Consider the following 19,932-nt stretch of genomic DNA (forward strand, 5'->3'; position numbering starts at 1 on the left):
CAAAGTTAGATAAGTATTGATAGATAATGGGAGCTCAACAAACGTTATGTTCTTGTCAGTACTGGAAGCAATGAAGATTGGTAAGGAACGACTCAAACCAATCTTACCCCCCCTTGTTGGGTTCAGTGGAGACGTAGTTCATCCCATGGGGACAATCACACTATCGGTGACAATGGGGACGACCCCGCAACAAGTCACTTCGCTGACAGAGTTTCTAGTGTTCGACTAGCCTTCATTACCGTACCTTCATTGCCCGAGTAAAGAAGAAGGAGAGTACATACTAAGGGAAATCCATGAAAGGGTATGTGGAAACCATCTAGCTAATAGGGCCCTAGCCAACAAAGCCCTACGACAAGGATTTTACTGGCCCATAATGAGGAAGGATGTGGTCGAGCTCGTCAAACGATGTGATAGGTGCCAGTGGTGCGCAGGAATACAACACATGCCGTCCAATCCCCTCTCTTCTCTGACTAGTTCTTGTCCCTTTGCCCAGTGGGGAATAAATATCTTAGGACCTTTGCCTCTAACAACTAGTCAAAGGAAATTATTGTTGGTGGCAATTGATTACTTCACTAAGTGGGTAGAAGTTAAAGCCCTAGCTCACATAACCGAGTGAAACATCACACGATTCGTTTTGACATCGGTGGTTTGCCAGTTCAGAATTTCGTGGGCCATAATCATCGACCACGGGAGATAGTTCGACAATGAGCGCTTCAAAAAATTCTGTTCGGACCTATCCATTAAACTCCTTTTCACATCAGTGGCACATCCCCAAAGCAATGGACAGGTGGAAAACATGAACAGTACGATACTACACAGCTTAAAGACGCAGCTCGAATCTATGCAAGGCAGGTGGACAAAGGAACTCCCCTCCATCATCCAGGCATACCACACTACCCAACGAGCGGCGATAGGGGAGACCCCATTTATGCTTGCTTTTGGTGTAGAAGCAGTCATACCCGCAAAAGTAGGGATCCCTTCTTGGCGAAGGCAATACTTCAATGAGCAAGGCAACAATAAAAAACTCAAGGCGGAAATAGATTTGCTAGAAGAGAGACAGGATCAGGCTAGCATAAAAATCGTGGCGTACCAACAAAGGGTGGCGAAGTACTACAACACTAGTGTAAGAGTGCGGAACTTCCATTCCAGAGACTTGGTCCTCAAGAAGACGCGAAACGACACACAAGAGTCAGGCTTGCATAAGCTAAAGCTGAACTGGGAGGGTTCATACTGAGTTACGGTAGAGATAAAATTGGGGACATACAAATTGGAGGATGTAGGAGGAAAGAAGATTAATAATACGTGAAACTCTGTTAAGTTAAAAAAATATTATTCTTGAGCATTTCGTACAATATAGTGATAAAGTTCCAATTACAAGCAATTGTACTATGTCAATAAAGTTGAGCAAAACTATAAATGAAGTTTTAGCAGATTAGCTTGCTTTGCTCCCCTCTCTCGCTTCCTCTTCCTCCCCTTCATCCTCCTCGTCCATCTCTTCCGCAGATTCGGGACTCTCATTACCATAGTCGTGTGAACTCACACCATCTAGGGGAAGGTCAGGGTGCATGGTCCTGACCTATTCTCGGTATCTCTTGAACCCTATTCGGTAAGTTTTGGCGGTATCCATGATGAACCACGTAGAGTCCTTGTACTCCTTTACTACAGCTTGGGTGGCAGCAGTACCAGCAGCAGCCGCAGCGGCAGGCACCTCCTCCCTACAGATCCGCTCAATTTCTGCCTGAAGGGCACGCTCACGGACCTCGACATCACGGAGTTCATTTTGAGCGATTGCATATTTTTCCTGAGCGTCCAAGGTCGGCTGGTACATCTCGGCAACCTTATTTTCTTGGGCCAAGGCCATCGTCGCCAGTTGAGAAGAAACACATGGGAGAACAAGTTAACAAAAATTCCAGGGAGAATAAGAAAAGTGCGGTCAAAAAGTACAAAACAGACACTTGGTAGGAGGTGTGCCGGATCTTCGCCGAAAGGACGTTGGGAAAAGAATACTGAGCCTGCACGAAATCTTCCATGTGGACCACCCAGCGTAGAGCGGAAGCAGAACGGGTCGGCTCATGAAAGATTGCTTCATTATAAGCCATTGAGACCGGGGGAGGCGCCGCTGCAATGTTCTCCCCAGCAAGGGCCTCACTGTCACCTACAGTGGGCACGTCTCTTTGAGAGGATTCTCCTTTAAGCTCCCTTCTCTTATTCTTGCCCTACTCGCCCTTTGCTGCTTGGCTTCCCCGATGAGAGATTCATATTTGTTAAAATCCATAGCTACAAAAGTATAAGAGGGGATAAAAACACCAACAACAACGGAAGTAGTTGAATATATATATATATATATATATATAGAAATCAAAGGTAAGACAAGACTTGGGGAAACGGGGCTGATCCCCCACTGCACGAGGACTCGCTCCTTGAGTAGTTCCTCGTGAGGGACAATCCCGTGCTGACCAAGGGCTCATAGTTCTTTCAAGATGGCTCGTTCACCGGGAGAGAACCTCTCTGAGAATATGGCGCACCCGAGCTATAAAAAAAAAGAAGAGGAAATAAGTAAGCAATTGGGTACCCCACACACAGCCCCTGCATACGAAGTAAGTAAATAAAGGGAAGAAGAACGTCACCATCTAGAGGAGCAGACCAAATGTGAGAGCCCATGTATTTCAACTCTCTAGAGGCAAAGAAGTACTGGGACTTCCAATTGTGTATGGAAGAGCTGCCTGGAGTAAAAAGTTTATAACCTGACGAAGAATTGAAATAATACAACTCCTTCTTTACAGAGTGTGTCCGCATCTGGAAGTAACTCCGAAAGAGAGGCATTGTAGGCTGATGAACTAGCCTGAGCAGGAGAACGACAAAACAAGTAAGGGAAAGGTAGGAGTTTGGGACAAGTTGTGAGGGGGCTATTCGGTAAAAACGTAGTATGTCAGAAATAAAGGGGGGAAAATGAAGTCTAAGACCTAGGTCCAAGTAGTCAGTGTACAAGCAGAGCTCGTTAGAGCCCAGATCAAGGGCTGATTCTGAGCTGACGGGCAGCCTAATAGTAATGTTCGAGGGAATGACAAAAAAGTATCGAATATTTTGTATGTCGGAGGAAGTTAGGTCACATCGGAGCGCTCCTTACTATTGTCGGAGCCCTCATTGGGTGTGAGGAAGATTCCATCACGAAATTGAAAATGTAGAATGAACGACATGAAGAACTTATGCAAACATATCAAACAGGTGAGCCTCCCACAAAAATAAGGAAGACAAGATGCTAAAAATGATCAAACGGATAAACTTGGCGTGAAAACAAAAAAGCTACTATACAAAAGCAGATTAAACAAGCAAAGTTCTAACAAGAACAGTGAAGAACATAAAGAACAACAAAACAAACATGCAATTCAATACAAAGTCAGAGAAAAGCAACAAGAAGAGGAGCCAAGGGAGAGTGTACCTAGCGAAAAGAAGGAACCCATTTGAGTGAGATGAGAAGTGAATGAAGGGACCCCTGACTTTATAGAGAAAAACCTACACCAATCATCGAGAGAGTTGGAATCTCGAGAGGGCTCGACTGCAGAAAAGGGATTGCATCTGGAGGATATGAAAAATCCCCGTACATATAAAAAATCCCTGTACGCACACTAACGTGACACCAATACCAAGAAGTCGCGACTTCCCAAGGTACGGCCGATTTAAACATGCATTCATTACACTTTTGCAAGAAGGACAACGTCGCAATCAGAGCACAACGTCGCTTTAGAAAAAGCATCAGACTGACCCTCCAACCATTAATGAGAACATCTCATTGGGTAGGTGAGACCCAATCGAGGCTGTCAGGCTGGCAGCCCCCATAAATGAGCACGACTCATTAGGCGAAACAGACCCAACTGATGAGCATGACTCGTGAGGCCCCTAACAGCCCAACAAATGAGCACGACTCATTAGGCGAAACAAACCCAACTGACGAACGCGACTCGTGAGGCCACCAAGCCCAACAAATGAGCACAACTCATTAGGCAGAACAGGTTCAACTAACAAGCACGACTTGTGAGGCCACCAAGCCCAATAAATGCCCCAAGAGCAACTCGACAAAAAGTGCCCAAGAAAGCAATCTCGGCAAAAATAGCTCCAGAGAGTGGCTCGGCAGGATCTGTTCGGCAAAAATTGCTCCATAAAGCAGCTCGGCAGAACCTACTTGGCAAAAATAGCTCCAGAGAGCAACTCGACAGGACCTTCTGGGCAAAAATTGCTTCATAAAGCAGCTCGGCAGGACCTGCTCGGCAAAAATCGCTCCATGAAGCAACTCGGTAGAACTTGCTCGGCAAAAGTGCTCCATATAGCATGTCGGCAAGATCTGCTTGGCAAAATTGCTCCGTGAAGCAGCTTGGCAAAATTGCTCTATAGAGCAGCTCGGCAGAACCTGCTTGCCAAAAATTGCTCCATAAAGCAGCTCGGTAGGACCTGCTGGGCAAAAATTGCTCCAAAAAGCAGCTCGGAAGAGCCTGCTCAGCAAAATTGTTCTATGAAGCAGCTCGAGAGAACATGCTCGGCAAAAATAGCCCCAGAGAGCAGCTCGACAGGACTCGCTCGGCAAAATTGCTCCATGAAGCAGCTCGGTAGTACCTGCTTGGCAAAAATTGCTCCATGAAGCAGCTCGACAGAACGTGCTTGGCAAAAGTGCTCCATAGAGCAGCTCGGTAAGACCTGCTCGGCTAAATTGCTCCATGAAGCAGCTCGGCAAAACCTGCTCGGCAAAAATGGCCCCATGCAGATTACCCGATAGGGCGACTCGGCAAAATGCCTCGGAGCAACAGTCCGGCAAAAAAGGCTCCATAGAGCAGCTTGGTAGAAGTATTCTTGGCAAGATGCCTTGGAGCAACAGCTCAACAAAAACGGCCCCAGAGAACAGCTCAGCAGAACTCGGCTTGGCAAATTTGCTCCATGTAGTAACTCAGCTAGGAGCAACAGCTCGGCCAAAAAAAAAAAGAAAAAAAAGGAGCATTATATATATATATATGCATTCTGAAGATAAGGGAGAAAATGCGAGGACACGACAACTTTTCAAAATTCCATCCAAATATTTGAAACTGAAGGGGGGGGGGGTGACAACTAATATGCCCAAAATAAACCAACCAATAAGAGCGAGTCAACACCTAGCCTGCACCCCCCAAGTCAAAGCTTATGGCGAGAGCAATCAACTCCAAGCCAATAAAGAGGAGGAGAGATTCACGTCAGCGGCTTAAATAGTCGAGTGATGCGCGCAGACACTTTATGACCTAGGAGCGATTCACGCTTTTGCGTAAGAAAGACAAATCAACCGAAGGGTCAACTCCAACCCCTATAAGAAGGGATGCGGGGAAGAGGCCAAGGTAAGTCATATCACCCATTCTACTGTTGCATTCAGCCTCTCTAGAGCATTCCTCTTACTTAGGCATCAAGGTACACCCCGGGTCCTGCAAGCCATTTGCTTTTATCCTTTTCAGGTCATCAGAGATCTGGGAGCAGTCTCATTGGTCATCACCAATTTTATCCCACAACAACGCCCTAACATTATGTGTGCACACACACCCAACAAATACGAAAAAATTAGAAAAAAATCAAAATGGAGAAGAAGAACACGAATTTACATAGTTTAGAATGTGTCTACGTCCACAAAGTTCCTGCGTAATTTTCACTATCAAATGAAAAACTGCCTTAAGGTTTCAACCCTCGGCTGCAATGAGGATATATCATCCCATATATGAAAACTCTAAAATACCCTCTTATGGTACACAATTATATTGCATCCTAATTCAAACATACTATACCTTGCGCAATTGGCACCCCTAATACACCCTCACTTAACTTGTTTAAGTAAACAGAAAGGTCTCCTACATAATGGGCTCAAGGGCCTTGCAAACCCCCAAACCCTCCAATTTGTTACAACTTTTAAATGTATACCCTCTGGATATGAGTCACTACTCAAAAATAGGTATATCGACTAGTGAATAGGGCACCATGGGCTTAGCAAACCAAGAAAGTGTCAAGGTTATAATCAGTAAATGGAATGATAGTGTAGGAACAAATATAAATATATACAAATACAATAATTCGTAAAAGATATTCACTTATAAAAGGTTTTTGCTATTCCATCCACCGTGAATTGAAGTAAGATAGGAATAGACAATCCATGATAAAACTTAGGAATGATCATTCCTTGTTCACTCTATGTTAAGAAATAGTAAAGTTTGTCGCATTGTTGTTTGCTTTATACTGGCAACACATTTTATTTTGCATATATCTATCATTTTGTCTTCCAATCCCAACCTATTTCATGTGTGAAGCATACTTGACAAGAAAATTTTAAGCTTCCAAAGTATGCAATAAGTTTAGTAAATAGTAAAAAGCCCACAACGAGAGAGCTCAAGTTTATGAAACTCACTTCCATGGAAATAACTAGAAAAAAAAAGTGTGTAATGGTCTAGTGAAGGAATAAATTAAATTTCTTAGACTTGAGTTTGTTTTTTTGTTTTTATAAAAAAATAGTTTCTTGAATTCAAATTTGTGGTAACCAAATATTATTTTGGGAAAATTTGTTGGGACTACACAAGTTTGGGAATTATTTTAATTTAAAAGTATTGCCTTGCTAAAAACACATAATCTCCATCCAATTAGTTACTTGTGTGTATAGTGACAACTATGCACAAGGACTAAACAAGTAAAAATAATAAAAAATTAGCTTGTTTATACATTCTTTTTATTTCCTTCACTGTTTAACTTGTTGCATGTTACTCTAAGAATCTCTCCACCCCTTGCCAATATTATTGGGCTGGAATTATAATCTAAGTCATGACTCATTAACTACAACCAACAACAACCTTTCATATCCAACTCATTCTTCATTTGTACCAAAACTGACATTTTGGAAGAAGTTAGAGTTTTGAATCAACTTAGGCTTAGGACAATCCAAAAATGTTAGAATATTTATGTGCTTGTACGTGCTTCAAGTTTGTTAGATGTGATCTAGTTTGTTATGATCGATAAGACAACTTAACCCAAACATGTTATTAGCCTCAGATATTGCTTGTTCATCCAAAAATCAAGTTTGTTTTATGGTGATTGTTCACTAAATTGGTGTTTGAGGTTTTGAGGGAGAAGATATATTTTACTTGGAGGGCTCGGATTAGGGTTCATTAAGAGTGATCCACTTCCCTTAACCTTTCTCTAACTAACTCAAGTTTTATTTTTAGCCATGCATTGTTGTACCATTGAATGACTGAGATTGTTTCATTTTCAATTGGGCGAAGCCTCATATACCGTCATGATCCTCCCTTACTAAATAATAGTCACACTTTTAGTTAACGCTATAAATACAACCCTTCTTGCCTCATTTAGTGATCTTTTGATGCTCATTTCTTAAATAAAGTCTTCTTTCTCCCTAGCTCAGAGAATCTCTATCTAAAGATGTTAGCATCTTTACACTATTCTCCCACCATTCGACACTTGAGCTTGTAAGGATTGTCCAGTTCACCTCTCTTGACAACCTTTATTACATTTCATTAATTTTATGCAATCCTTTCTTCCATCAACACCAAGAACCTGCATTTACACCATGCTTTAAACAACAATTGCCCTAAACGAACTACTTGTTGGCATTGGTGGTCACACTCATAGCATTGGCATTGACACTTCAATCATTAACATCATACCTAGAAAAAATTATACTTGGTATTGAGGGAGTGCCGCTAAAAAAATACTTGTAAATAATAGTTTTGCAACGTTAAATTTAGATCCTACCAATTGTAAAGTGTTATATTAATATTTGGACCTATTAAAATAATAAAGGATTCACATTTTTGAGACCCACAATAAATCATATCTATCCCTTGTGGCATCTTCCAATTGATAAGTGTCGCATCCTATGTGAAAGAACAATTGCAAGTATTTTTTGAGTTACTTAAAATTTCAATACCATAAGAATTCAAGTGTTGTGTTTGTTTGTCACTTGAATCATGCTTGGGGCCTAATCAAGTGGGTTGATTATTGTCATACCTTAACCAACACAGATCAATATTGTTTTTCCCCCTCTATAATATGAAGGATGCAATTACTTAACTGATGCACAACTAACTTGAGTGTAGGGTTACTCTTGTCCATGACAAAACAAAATTGACAAATAAAAAAAGTTAAATATCAAAATTACCATTTTAAATGATTTTGGGCAAAATTAATAAATTTATAAGGAAATAAAAAATTTAAACTAGCATGTTTAAAAAATCGCATTAAAATAAATATCAGCATTGTTATTTTTTTAAGTATCTATTTTTTATTTAAAATTTTTTTCTTAAAATTTGTGGAATCAACAAATTAATAACTTGATTAAAAAATTTAAGCTCAAAATTAGACTCAAACTGAGTTAATATTATATATTGTCTCAATTGATTAAATATTTAAAAAATTCAGAGGTAAGCTTTGTTAAAATATAAAGTAACCATATATATATATATATATAGATATAAAATATAAAATATTACTCATATAAAATAAGAAATAATAAAATTATAACAATTCAATTCATATTTGATTCATTTAAGTCATGGGAAATGAATTCAAACAATATCAAAAATTTCATTTTCATGTTTTGTGGCAAAACGTCTAGTGATTACTTCTTGAAATCTTGCTTCCGGCCATGGACTCTTCAGCGTACACCCCCACATGCAAACAACTCATGCTCTCGCGGTCCAAGCAACCCGCCTACCACCCATCAGGACCACACTCGACGCTATCAACGGTCCAGATTAGATCCCCAACAACCCTACACCACCTTTCATCAGCCGAAACGCCATCCGGCACACCCAAATTCCCGTGTCAGCGTCAACAGATAAATCACCGACGAGCGTGACCAGAGTATCAACGAAAGCACATGTTCTCACTGCGAAAAATGCAAATCTCTCCGACCATTTATTAGTGCCCACGAAAGCCGCAAGCTTTATATTCTCTCTCTCTCTCTCTCTCTGGAAGCTCTGCAACTTCGCGCTTAAACCCTAGTTTTCGCGTCGGGGGGTGCAGCTATGGAGGCCAAGCTTGGGCAAATGCACGACGAGCCGCAAGCTGAGTTTACTCTGGCCTCCGTTTCTCAGCTCTCGTCTTCTGCTTCTTCCGTCCCTTCTTCTTCCTCGCCCGTGGTCGCTCGCTTCAGCGCCGATTCCGGAGGTCCCGTGCTTCGATTTCACCGGGAGTCTGAGTCTGCGGATGTGATTAGCGTCGATATTCGAACTGCTCAGGTTAATTTCCTTCTCCCGAATGAGAAAAATGTTCCCCATTTTTATTGTTGTTTTAGGAAAATTTCAAATAAACGTGGAACTCTGTCGTGGTCTGAGCTGGGTAGTTGTATTTATGTTTTAGATACAGTGAGTGAGGTTTTCGCGTTGTCCTTTCAGTGTTGGGGGATCGAAGAGTGAAAAATTTTTAGATTGAAATTTTTTTATTTGTTTTACTTGATTCTTGTTGGGTACCAAAGAGGGTAAGTTTACGCGTATTTATTTGATTTTTTCTGGTCTCTCTGTATTTTTTTATATAAGCGTAGGGATGTGTATTTTTGTTTTTTTCTTTCCCAAATGAAAATTTGCTACGGCATATGCTAAACTCTGCACTAAATGCTTAGCGCACGATATACCCTGACTTTGCGGGGATTAATTTGACGATGTTTTTTATTTTTGTTTGTCTTCTCCAGCTTTTCAAGTTGGGCCCTATTGAGTCAATTTGTATAACGGAAGGCTCTGAAGTAATTAAAGAGGTATGGGCGTTAATAATTTATTAATGTATGTTGCTTTATCGAGTGTTTCTGTTAAAAAAAATATTTTTTGAGCCTTTTGACTTGCATGAATTATTAATGTTGTTTTGCATTTTGCTTCCTTTTCCAAATGTCAAATTTCTTGTAACTTAAACATAAAATTGTTCTCCCGTTACTGATAATGTCTGTGTAGTTACACAGTGTAGTTGTTGAAGCACTGTTGGTGTTCATGCTTCTTAAACTTTTTAGGTTTGCAAGCCGAAATTGTATTCAAGGGGATTTACAATTCAATTTACGAAGGAGGAGGAAAGCAGGGCCTTCCATTGTGCATTTGAACAGTGGAAGAAGAAAGTGGTTTTTCAAGGTACCAGTTTGATACCGGCCTATAGCTTTTATTGAAAATTTAACTGTTATTTCATTTCATGTAAACTTACATGCTTTATATCCTTTATCAAGTTACATATAATATAATTTTTTTTTTCCATTTCAAGGTTTTCTTTATATGCAGTCAGTATTAGCTGTTGTACTGCTCTGTACGACTTAGTCACTTGTGAGTTGTTTACAATTTGTTATTTGTATGGAAAACTCTTGTGAGGAATGTTAAAGGTTGAACAAATAGTTGCTTCTAAGTGCAGTCACTTACTAAGCTTCTTTGTCATATGGGGGATGCTCTGAAATGATGAACTTCTTTCTATTCAAAATATGTTTTGTTAGAATTCTACAAAGAACTGTTGTGAGGAATGTTAAACATTGAAGGAAAAGATGCTTTTCTTGCATCTACGGCTCTATGCAGTCATTTAAAGCATATTTATGGACAGGAATGTGCCCCAGAAGCTCCATTGAGAGACATTTAACTGCATTTGGCATTATTTTTTTTTTCAATAAATAATTGTATTAGCTATTCGAATATATTTGTCTCCAAAAAGGCTGTTTTGACTTTTGGTAAGAACAATTAATCCTGTAATTGCTTATTTTTCTTTGCTAAGTTCAAATCTGTAAGTGGATTAGAGTGTTTCTCATGGGTGGTGTCTATAAAGTTTTCTACAGTGGTTGGGTGTTGTGTATAGGAAGGTCATACTCCAGCAGACATTTACCATTTTGTTTATAAACAATGTATCTAGTTATGGAAAATTGTATTCTTGGATCACATTTTAGCAAATATTTACCATTTTATCTATTAAATGATGTATCTTGTTATGGGAAATTGTATTCTTGGATCACATTTCAGCAGACATTTACCATTTTATCTATTAAACGATGTATGTAGTTTTGGGAAATTGTATTCTTGGATCAAATACGGATCGTGTAACTATCATGGATTAGTATTGTATCTAAATCATACATCATTGTTACAGATTTCTAATTCAAGTCTGTTTCCAAAGCTGGTAAATGAGGCATACTTAGTGGTTAGACAAATTGTGTAAAGATCTCATGTTTTTCTTTGTCTCTTTTCTTCCTATTGTTTACGTGTGTTTTCCTGTTTCTCAAACAGCCATATATTTACTGAGTTTATCTTGCTTGTTCGTTAGATTTGTTCTTCAAATTCCTTCAGCAATTTAATTTAACACTTGTGGAGATTTGTATGCGAAATATACTATTGAAAGTACTTGTGAATGAGAGCATTTATATATAGTTTATCATGCATGTCATTTAAAGTAATTTTTATTATGACATGAAGGGTTTTAATCAACTGTTTTTTCCCCTTAGGAATACAATTGCAAAATGGAGCAGTTTCGACCTCCAAAACAAGCAAGTTCGATGACAAAATTGAGTCATCTTCTGCAAAAATGTACTTTCATTATTATGGACAACTATTGCATCAGCAAAATATGCTACAGGATTATGTGAGGACAGGTTATAACACAGATGTACTTTTTTAATCCTTTTAATTACGTGGTTGAGTTTGCTCTTGAATTTCTTCGTAAGGATCACTTTGTGTTGATATTTTCCTGCCTATTTCTTGTATCTTTTGAGGAGGATTCCTTATGCTCCTTTTTGTACTTCTTCTTCTTCTTCATAATACAATCTCTTCTTTTTTCTATTAAAAAAATAAAATATTTTACTGCCTATATTCAGTGTGTCAAGGCAATTATATCTGTTCGTCCTTTAAGTATCTTTGGATGTATTGTTGTATAGATGCCAACTGGCCCTTCAAAAGTATTTTGGTTCCTTTTGGAAGGTACCTTGGAAATTTGTTTTGAGCATCTTTGGATGTGTTATATGGTTGCCCAAGAAAAGGCCCTTTTAAGCATTCTGGCATCCCTTTTAGAAAGTAACCCTTCAAAGTAGGAAATTTTGGATCATGCGGCATCTTGGAAGGAGAGCTACATTTTGATGATCTCTTAGTTCACATCTCCCTAATATTCAATTCCTGTATCTACCGAAAAAAAAAAAATCATTTGGTGTGGTTAATGCAATTGGGATGTGCGAATACTGTTTCTTTGACAAGGTATTGGGAAACAAAAAATATATCAAATAGCTAGGATGGTCAAAGCTTCTCATCATATGAGGTTTTGTTAAATAAGATATAAGTAATGTTATTCTCAAGATTAAACCTCTCTTTTAAGTGTCCCTGAAGGTTCCCTAGAGACCCTTTGCATCGGAGCATTGGGTTGTCTGAAGTAATTTTGGTGGATGAGCCATAATACTATATTTTCCTTGGGAAACTGTATGATTCTTGGTTCTTGTCAATTATTTAGTTTGTCAAGCCCTTGCTTTGAATATGACATTTTTCAGTTCTTTGCAGCCACTTCCTTTTCCCCCTTTGTTTGTTCCTTTCTCCTATAATGCAGCATCCTCATTTTTCTTAAGTTCAGTTATTGTTAAGAAAATTCTATTAACACTATGAATGTTGATTCCCCCCACTCTATAGGAACCTATTATGCTGCTGTCATTGAGAACCGTGCAGATTTTATTGGGCGTGTGGTGGTGGATGTTGGTGCTGGTAGTGGAATTTTGTCATTATTTGCTGCTCAGGTACAGTTAGCTTTGCAATATTTTCTCATACTGGTACCATGTGTATCAGCAAAAGCATTATCATCCTTGTGGATGGATAACAAAAATAGGGAATTTTTTTTTTGGACTGATCTTTCCCCCTCTATTAGGCTGGTGCAAAGCATGTTTATGCTGTGGAAGCATCAGAAATGGCAGAATATGCACGCAAACTTATTGCTGGAAACTCAGCACTTGGTCAACGGATTACAGTGAGATTGTGCTTGTTTTTTCAAACTTTTTGCCAATGCTATCATTGGACTATTTCCTCATTATTTTTGGTGCCATTTCATATTATAGGTCATCAGAGGTAAAGTTGAAGAAATTGAGTTGCCTGAGAAAGCAGATATTTTGATCTCTGAGCCAATGGGTAAGCTGATCGTGTCTTGATCAACTGTTTCCTCACTTCATCTGACGGACCATGGTTTTAAATAACGGCCATGAATGTTATGTAACGGTTTTTTGGGTTCCCAATATTGTTACACACTGCGAAATTGGTGGGAAGAAAAATCATGGCCGTAGTGGCCGTTATGAACCGCGACCGTTACGTAAAGGCCGCTGTGGCTGTTACATAACCACTACCGGACTGTTACGCCCAAAAAAATTATTTTATTTTTTACTTCTCACTTTTGCCTTCCCTTTCATAAATCATTCTCTATATATTGTGTGGCGAGAGGGGGAAAAATAATAATGAGGATGATAATGATACAAAATTTACTATTCTTTTAAATACTCACAAAAGATGCATTAATTAACAAATTGAAAATATGAACTTTTTAGGAAAATATTTTATTTTGAAAATATTAGAAATTTGATATTTATGTTCTATATTTTTCAACTTCAACCTTCTTTCTTTTCTATTTATTATATATTTGTATTATTCATATGCCTTATGTGTGTAATAGATTAATGGAGTGTATAATGTGTTTTTGTTTTATTAATTAAGTTAGCACATATAAGAATTTATTACGCATAAGAACAATGAACACACCCATGCAATTTTTCTGTCAATGGTAGTTTAAAACAAATGTAAACTTCTTGCCCTTACCAAACAATTTAGTTGAACTAAAGGATCCAAAATATGCTAAATCTCTTTCTAAGAAGGGTTAAAAGTTTAAAACATGCAAATACACTAATATGCACAAGGTTGTGTGTGCTTGAAAAAAATTCATGGCCGTTACACTCGCTTCCTGTTATGTAACATCTGCTACTTCCGCTTTCCGTTACACCCGTTACTGCTGCATTATGTTACTCGCTGCCACAATTTAAAACCATGTTCTGATCTTCTGAAAAATTTGATGCATGTCGCTTTTTGGGAGGCAAAGAATTTTGACATGCTTTCTGTGATGTTATATGTGTTTATGTACTGGCATGCTTGTTTAGTGAATTGTTTGCTGGTTGATTATGAGATTAGAGTAATTGGTTGTCCCATAGGCATTGAATGAGTCAAAACATGCTTTCCCCATTTTATCTGAAGAGAAGGTCCACCCTCTAGAATTGGTACTCGTCCTAAAAATCAAGCAATTTTAGTATCTTAAACACAACTAAGTGTGAAAAGCTGGCTGGCAGTTAAAGAGTGTCGCAACAACAACAACAACAACAACAACAAACCATGCCTTGAGAGCATTGTAAGCCACCTTTTCAACAAGTGTTCGATATAGGCCATAGTCCCCATTGAACACTCTTCTGGATTCATTCCAAATGTTGACGAACATGCCAAGATAATTTCCCTCATTTCCATTGATCATCCTGACACAGTGTTTTCACCATGCTAGTTGGTTCCTCAATGATTGAGATGTGTGCAAGTTTAGTGCTTTTTAGCTACTATTTCCAGTTTTGACAAAGTAAACCACAGTTATTTGAGAAGTTCTTTATAAATTCACTTCATTTAGTGATAATTTTGCAATTCCATTTGTAGCACTTGACATGATTTCTGATTGAAATCATACATTCTCAAATTTTGATTTAAAATTATGAAGTACTGTATTCTTCATATTGGGAAGTTCGATGTTAAGTTTCAAACTCTTCAGCCTAAGGACTGAATGAATAGAATCTTAAAAGTTGATTTATAATAAAATACCTCTGTAAAGAAATGTTTCTAGATGCCAAATTCCAAAACTCAGCTCCTCTTCTAACTTAGGCCTACTAACCACCTCTATTGGGTGAATTGGTGGAGAAGGATTCATGGACTTAGCAAAATGGATAAAAACCTGTAAATCTGAATTGAATCAGACCTGTTTAAACTGACTCATAACTGATCCGCACATGAAATGAGTCTAATGTGATTTTAAAATTTTTTCTCCGCCCCTTAATGAGTTGGTTGGCACATTTTAGGTTTTATCTGATGGATATCTGCCAAGCTGTTAACAACTAATGCTCAAACTGGTAGATAATTCCACATGCTTCTGCTTATGCTTATTAGGCATCAACTAGGTTAGCATAAGCTCAATTGGTCAAGATACAACCCCACACTGCCTACTTTTGCACTACTATACGCACCTCTTTGTCCGTCCTACATACCCACTCAAACTCAAGCCCATTACCGAATTCTCTTGATTAAAACAAAAGCCTTAAATTCATGATATTAAAAAGTAAAAAAAATTATAATTTTATGATTAGTTATTAAATGTTTATGATGGATTTTTTAGAAGAATAACCATTCTTATTGAATTTCAAGACACAATTACAAGAGAAATAGTAAAGGAAGGCCACTAAATTAGGAAGGCCACAAAATCAGCAAATCAAATCACCACAAAAATCAGCAAATCAAATCAGCTGATCTCTAGGCTAGAAAACAGGAAATTGAAATAGTAATTTCTGATTTAAAAAAATAGAAATTCCTAATTTATTCCCTAGAAATCCGACACCCCCCTCAAGCTGGAGCGTAGATATGTATCATGCCCAACTTGCTTACAAAGAACTCAAAACTAGGTCTAAAAAGTCCTTTGGTGAAGATATTGGCTATTCGTTGAGTAGTAGGAACAAAAGGCATGCAAATAGCTCCACTATCAATCTTCTCTTTTATGAAGTGTCTGTCAATCTCAACATGCTTCGTGCGATCACGTTGTACTGGATTTTGAGCAATACTTATGGCAGCTTTGTTGTTACAATACAACTTCATTGGTATGTTCACCAGCATCCGCAGCTCTTCAAGAATTCTCTTCAGTCATAGCATCTCACAAACTCCGTTACCCATAGTCCTATATTCTGCCTCGGCATTGTTCCTTGCAACCATTCTTGCTTCGTGTCACGAGCTAAGCTTGTTCAGGGCATTATGCTTGCCTGTGACCGCTTATCTCGTGTGCTTGGGATGGGTTTCCATCATGTAAATACTAGTGTAGGGTTATTTTCTGCTAGTAGTGTCTTTGTATGCCAAATAAGGCAGTATGACTCCTCGGTCGCTTTGATGCTTCCTAGCGTCAGGATGATAATTACATAAAAACCTCTTTAGGGAAGGGTGAGTGTTCATCAGTCATTGTAAAACTCACTAACTATTGTCAACGTGTTTAGCCTACTTTGCCTCCCTTGCTAAACACACCATGTCAACGGAGGCGTTGTTAGTGAATTACGTTTGCTTCAATGTTTACTGCTTGCTTGCCTCGACTTTCATGAATTGATTACTGTTTTCGCTGCTATTTGAATGAATGTTAATGAAAGTGCTTCGTGGATGAATTTTGGTAAACAATAGGCTGGCTAGTTAAGCAAGAGTGCTTTAGCTAGCGCCGTACGGCCCTTCACAAGGGTGTGAAAATGGTCGGACCGTGACATTTGGTATCAGAGACAAGTCGGTGACACTTGGTGAGAGCCCAAGGTTGAGTTGCTACGTGAATTCGATTGCCTTCGTTGTTGGATTTGGAAAGCTTTGGTAAGTGACCATGACACCAAACACCGCTGAGAGGATCAGCGTGCTGGGAGCATAGGTTGAGACAACAACCAACATTATGGCCGCGAAGGTGGCCAAAATGAGAGAACTTGTTGATGAGGTGATGGGATCACAAAAACATCAAGCAGGTTTGATAGACGACATGTCAGAGGACTTTCGCCACACAGTTGAAACTTTTCAGTCGTGGATGGTTGATCTGGATGCAAAGGTGAATCTGATGGTTCTTGCCATGGGGAACTCCAACACTCCGGGAGTTAGCAAGACCAAGGTGCCATACCCAGGACGTATAGGGGTGCTCGAGATGCCAATGAGTTAGAGAACTTCTTGTTTGATGTGGAGCAGTACTTTCACGCTGTGAGGATGACCTTAGAATAGGCAAAGGTGAATACTACGACCATGTACTTGGTGATGCCAAACTATGGTAGCGTACCAAGTACCAAGAGATTGAAACTGGACGCTGTGTAATCGATAGTTGGGTAGACTTGAAGAGAGAGCTCAAGGCCCAATTCTTTCCTGAAAATGTTGAATATAATACAAGGAGAAAACTGAGAGAGCTTAAGCAAATGGGGTCAATCAGGGAATATGTGAAACAATTTTCTGCTTTGATGTTGGATATTCGGGATATGTCGGAGAAGGACAAGTTGTTCTATTTTCTAGAGGGGATGAAACCGTGGACAAGAACTGAACTTCATAGGCAAAGGGTTCAAGACTTGTCAACTGCACAAGCGGCTGCAGAACGCTTGACTGACTACGTTGGTGTTGATACTGCTTCGTCCAAACGGTTTGGCGGAGATGGAAATAGTGGAAAGTCTTTCAAGAACGGCAAACCCAAGAGTGGGGGAGCCGACTCTAAATCATCAACCTTGAAGGAAGTTTCGTCGTCTCAAGGGTTGAACACACCCAATGGAAAGGGGAAGAGTAAAATTTCGTGCTACGTGTGTGGTGGATCACAAAATGAGTGAGTGTTAACACGAGAGTACTCAATGCCTTACAAGCTTCTACTTCGGGAAAAGGGGTGGAAAGCGAGGAAGAAGTGGATCATGCCCCGAGGGTTGGGTTTAGTACGGCTGGTGAGCGCATTGGAAAAGTAGCCAAAATACCGAAAGTTACACGAGCAAAAGGGTTAATGTTTGTGGACTTGAGGATAAATGGAAAGAGTACTCGTGCTATGGTGGATACGGGGGCTACTCATAATTTTGTTTCGCAGTTGGAAGCATGGAGACTCAACTTATCCTTAGAGAAGGATACAGGACGCATGAAAGCAGTTAACTCTGTTGCCCAGCCTACTCTGGGAGTAGCCAAGCAAGTTGCTGTAAAGCTTGGACAGTGGGAAGGTCATGTGAATTTCACAGCGGTGCCATTGGATGACTTTCCAGTCATTCTAGGAATGGAGTTCCTAAGGGAGACGAGGGTAGTGCTAATGCCTTCGGTTGGTTCCCTGTGTCTGATGGGAGATCACTCGGGCATGGTGCAAGTCGTTGCAACGAAAGGAGACAACGGGAAGTCCCTTTCAGCCATACAACTCAATGAGGGATTGGATCAGGGTGAGCAGACACGTCTAGCCACGGTGGTGGTAGACAAAAAAGTAGGCCAAGAGCTGGAGCCTACGATCATCTAAGCGGTGTTGGATGAGGATACGGATGTGTTGCCGGATAAGCTACCTCACAATTTGCCTTCACGACGGACTATGGAGCAAGAGATCAAGTTGTTATCAGGAGTGAAACCACTTGCTAAAGGGCTATGTCGGATTGTGCCTCGAGAGATAGTAGAGTTGGGGAAACAACTTGATGAATTGGAAGCGGGATGTGTTCGCCCTTCCAAAACACTGTTGGGAGCATCGGTGTTGTTTCAAAGGAAACATGAAGAGCATTTACAGAAGGTGTTCGACAAGCTGAGGGGAGACAGTTTGTATGTGAAGAAAGGGAAGTTCTCTTTCGCTTAGTGGAGTAACAAATTCCTTGGTCATGTGGTTGAACAAGGTCATATCTGGAGGGGTATGGAGAAGGTAAGGATGATTCAAGAACGGAAGATCCCCACGACAGTGAAGGAGTTGCGTTCCTTTCTTGGCCTTACTATATACTGCACGAAGTTCGTTGAGGGGTATTCGCGGAGAATGACTCCAATGACAGGACTATTAGGGAGGTATCATTGGCCACACACGCGGGATGATGTGGTTGATTATACCAAAACTTGTCTCACTTGCCAACAAGACAAGGGGGAGCGGAAGAAGTATGGTACTTTCATGGCCGCGTCAAAGTATTCTTCGGCAGAGGAGACGACACAATTGTTCCTTGTGACTGTTGTCAAACATTGGGGTGTTCCCCAAGTTATTATTTGTGACCGAGATTTAATGTTCACTGACAACTTCTTCACAGAGTTTTTCAGGATATTCAGGTCACATCTTGACATCTCTTCGAGTTTTCACCGACAGACAGACGGACAGATGAAGAGATTCAGAGGGCTACTAGATGAGTACTTGTGCCATTGTGTCAACGACAACTAGAAGAATGGCGTGCAACTATTTGATGTGGCTTCGTTTTGTGGCAAAGCCCAAAGGAGCTCAACAACCAACAAGAGCCCTTTTGAGCTTGTTACAGGCCAGCTGCTGCTGTTACCTCACACAGTGGGCTAGCCGTTTAGACGAAAGAGTCCCAGCGTGTACATCTTCACTAGAGAATGGAGATAGAATGCAGAGTTTGCCCAAGCCAATCTGGAGAAAGCTTCTAAGCAGATGAAGAAGTGGGCGGATCAGGGGAGAAGACCGAAGTTTCATGTCAGCTGCCTCATGCCATTCAACGCCGACACCATTGACCTGAGTAGAAGTCAGTTCAACCGGGCAGAGTTGAAGACAGTGCAACCTGACAGACGTGAATTTGAAGAGATCCTTGCAGATAGAAAGTTCAAATCCTCAAGGAAGAAGCGGTAGAAGTTCCTAGTGAAGTGGAAAGGCCTTGATGACAAAGAAATCAGCTGGATTTCTGCGGAAGATATTCAACCGTTCGTGGACAAACTTGAAGTGTACCTATCTTGCCAAAAGTCTACGAGGACGTCGACTGCATAAGTGGGGGAGAATGTCACGAGCTAAGCTTTTTCAGGGTATTATACTTGCCTGTGACCACTTATCTCGTGTGCTTGGGATGGGTTTCCATCATGTAAATACTAGTGTAGGGTTATTTTCTGCTAGTAGTGTCTTTGTATGCCAAATAAGGTAGTATGACTCCTCGGTCACTTTGATGCTTCCTAGTGTCAGGATGATAATTACATAAAAACCTCTTTAGGGGAGGGTGAGTGTTCATCAGTC

At 40.0% G+C, this 19,932-nt stretch overlaps 1 protein-coding gene across 1 annotated transcript in view; it reads left to right on the forward strand.

Moving 5' to 3' along the window:
- The first annotated feature begins 8,659 nt into the window (after nt 1-8,659).
- Nucleotides 8,660-19,932, forward strand: part of LOC131150296 (probable histone-arginine methyltransferase 1.4) — a 27,806-nt gene continuing 16,533 nt past the window's right edge. Inside the window, exons 1-7 of the mRNA XM_058100924.1 lie at nt 8,660-9,248; nt 9,698-9,760; nt 10,007-10,121; nt 11,465-11,611; nt 12,630-12,733; nt 12,862-12,960; nt 13,049-13,118. Of these exons, the coding sequence (XP_057956907.1) occupies nt 9,036-9,248; nt 9,698-9,760; nt 10,007-10,121; nt 11,465-11,611; nt 12,630-12,733; nt 12,862-12,960; nt 13,049-13,118 (811 nt within the window). The 5' untranslated portion in view covers nt 8,660-9,035. The remainder of the gene's footprint in view (nt 9,249-9,697; nt 9,761-10,006; nt 10,122-11,464; nt 11,612-12,629; nt 12,734-12,861; nt 12,961-13,048; nt 13,119-19,932) is intronic.

Source organism: Malania oleifera, chromosome 3, assembly GCF_029873635.1.
Source record: "Malania oleifera isolate guangnan ecotype guangnan chromosome 3, ASM2987363v1, whole genome shotgun sequence".
Classification (NCBI taxonomy): domain Eukaryota; kingdom Viridiplantae; phylum Streptophyta; class Magnoliopsida; order Santalales; family Ximeniaceae; genus Malania; species Malania oleifera.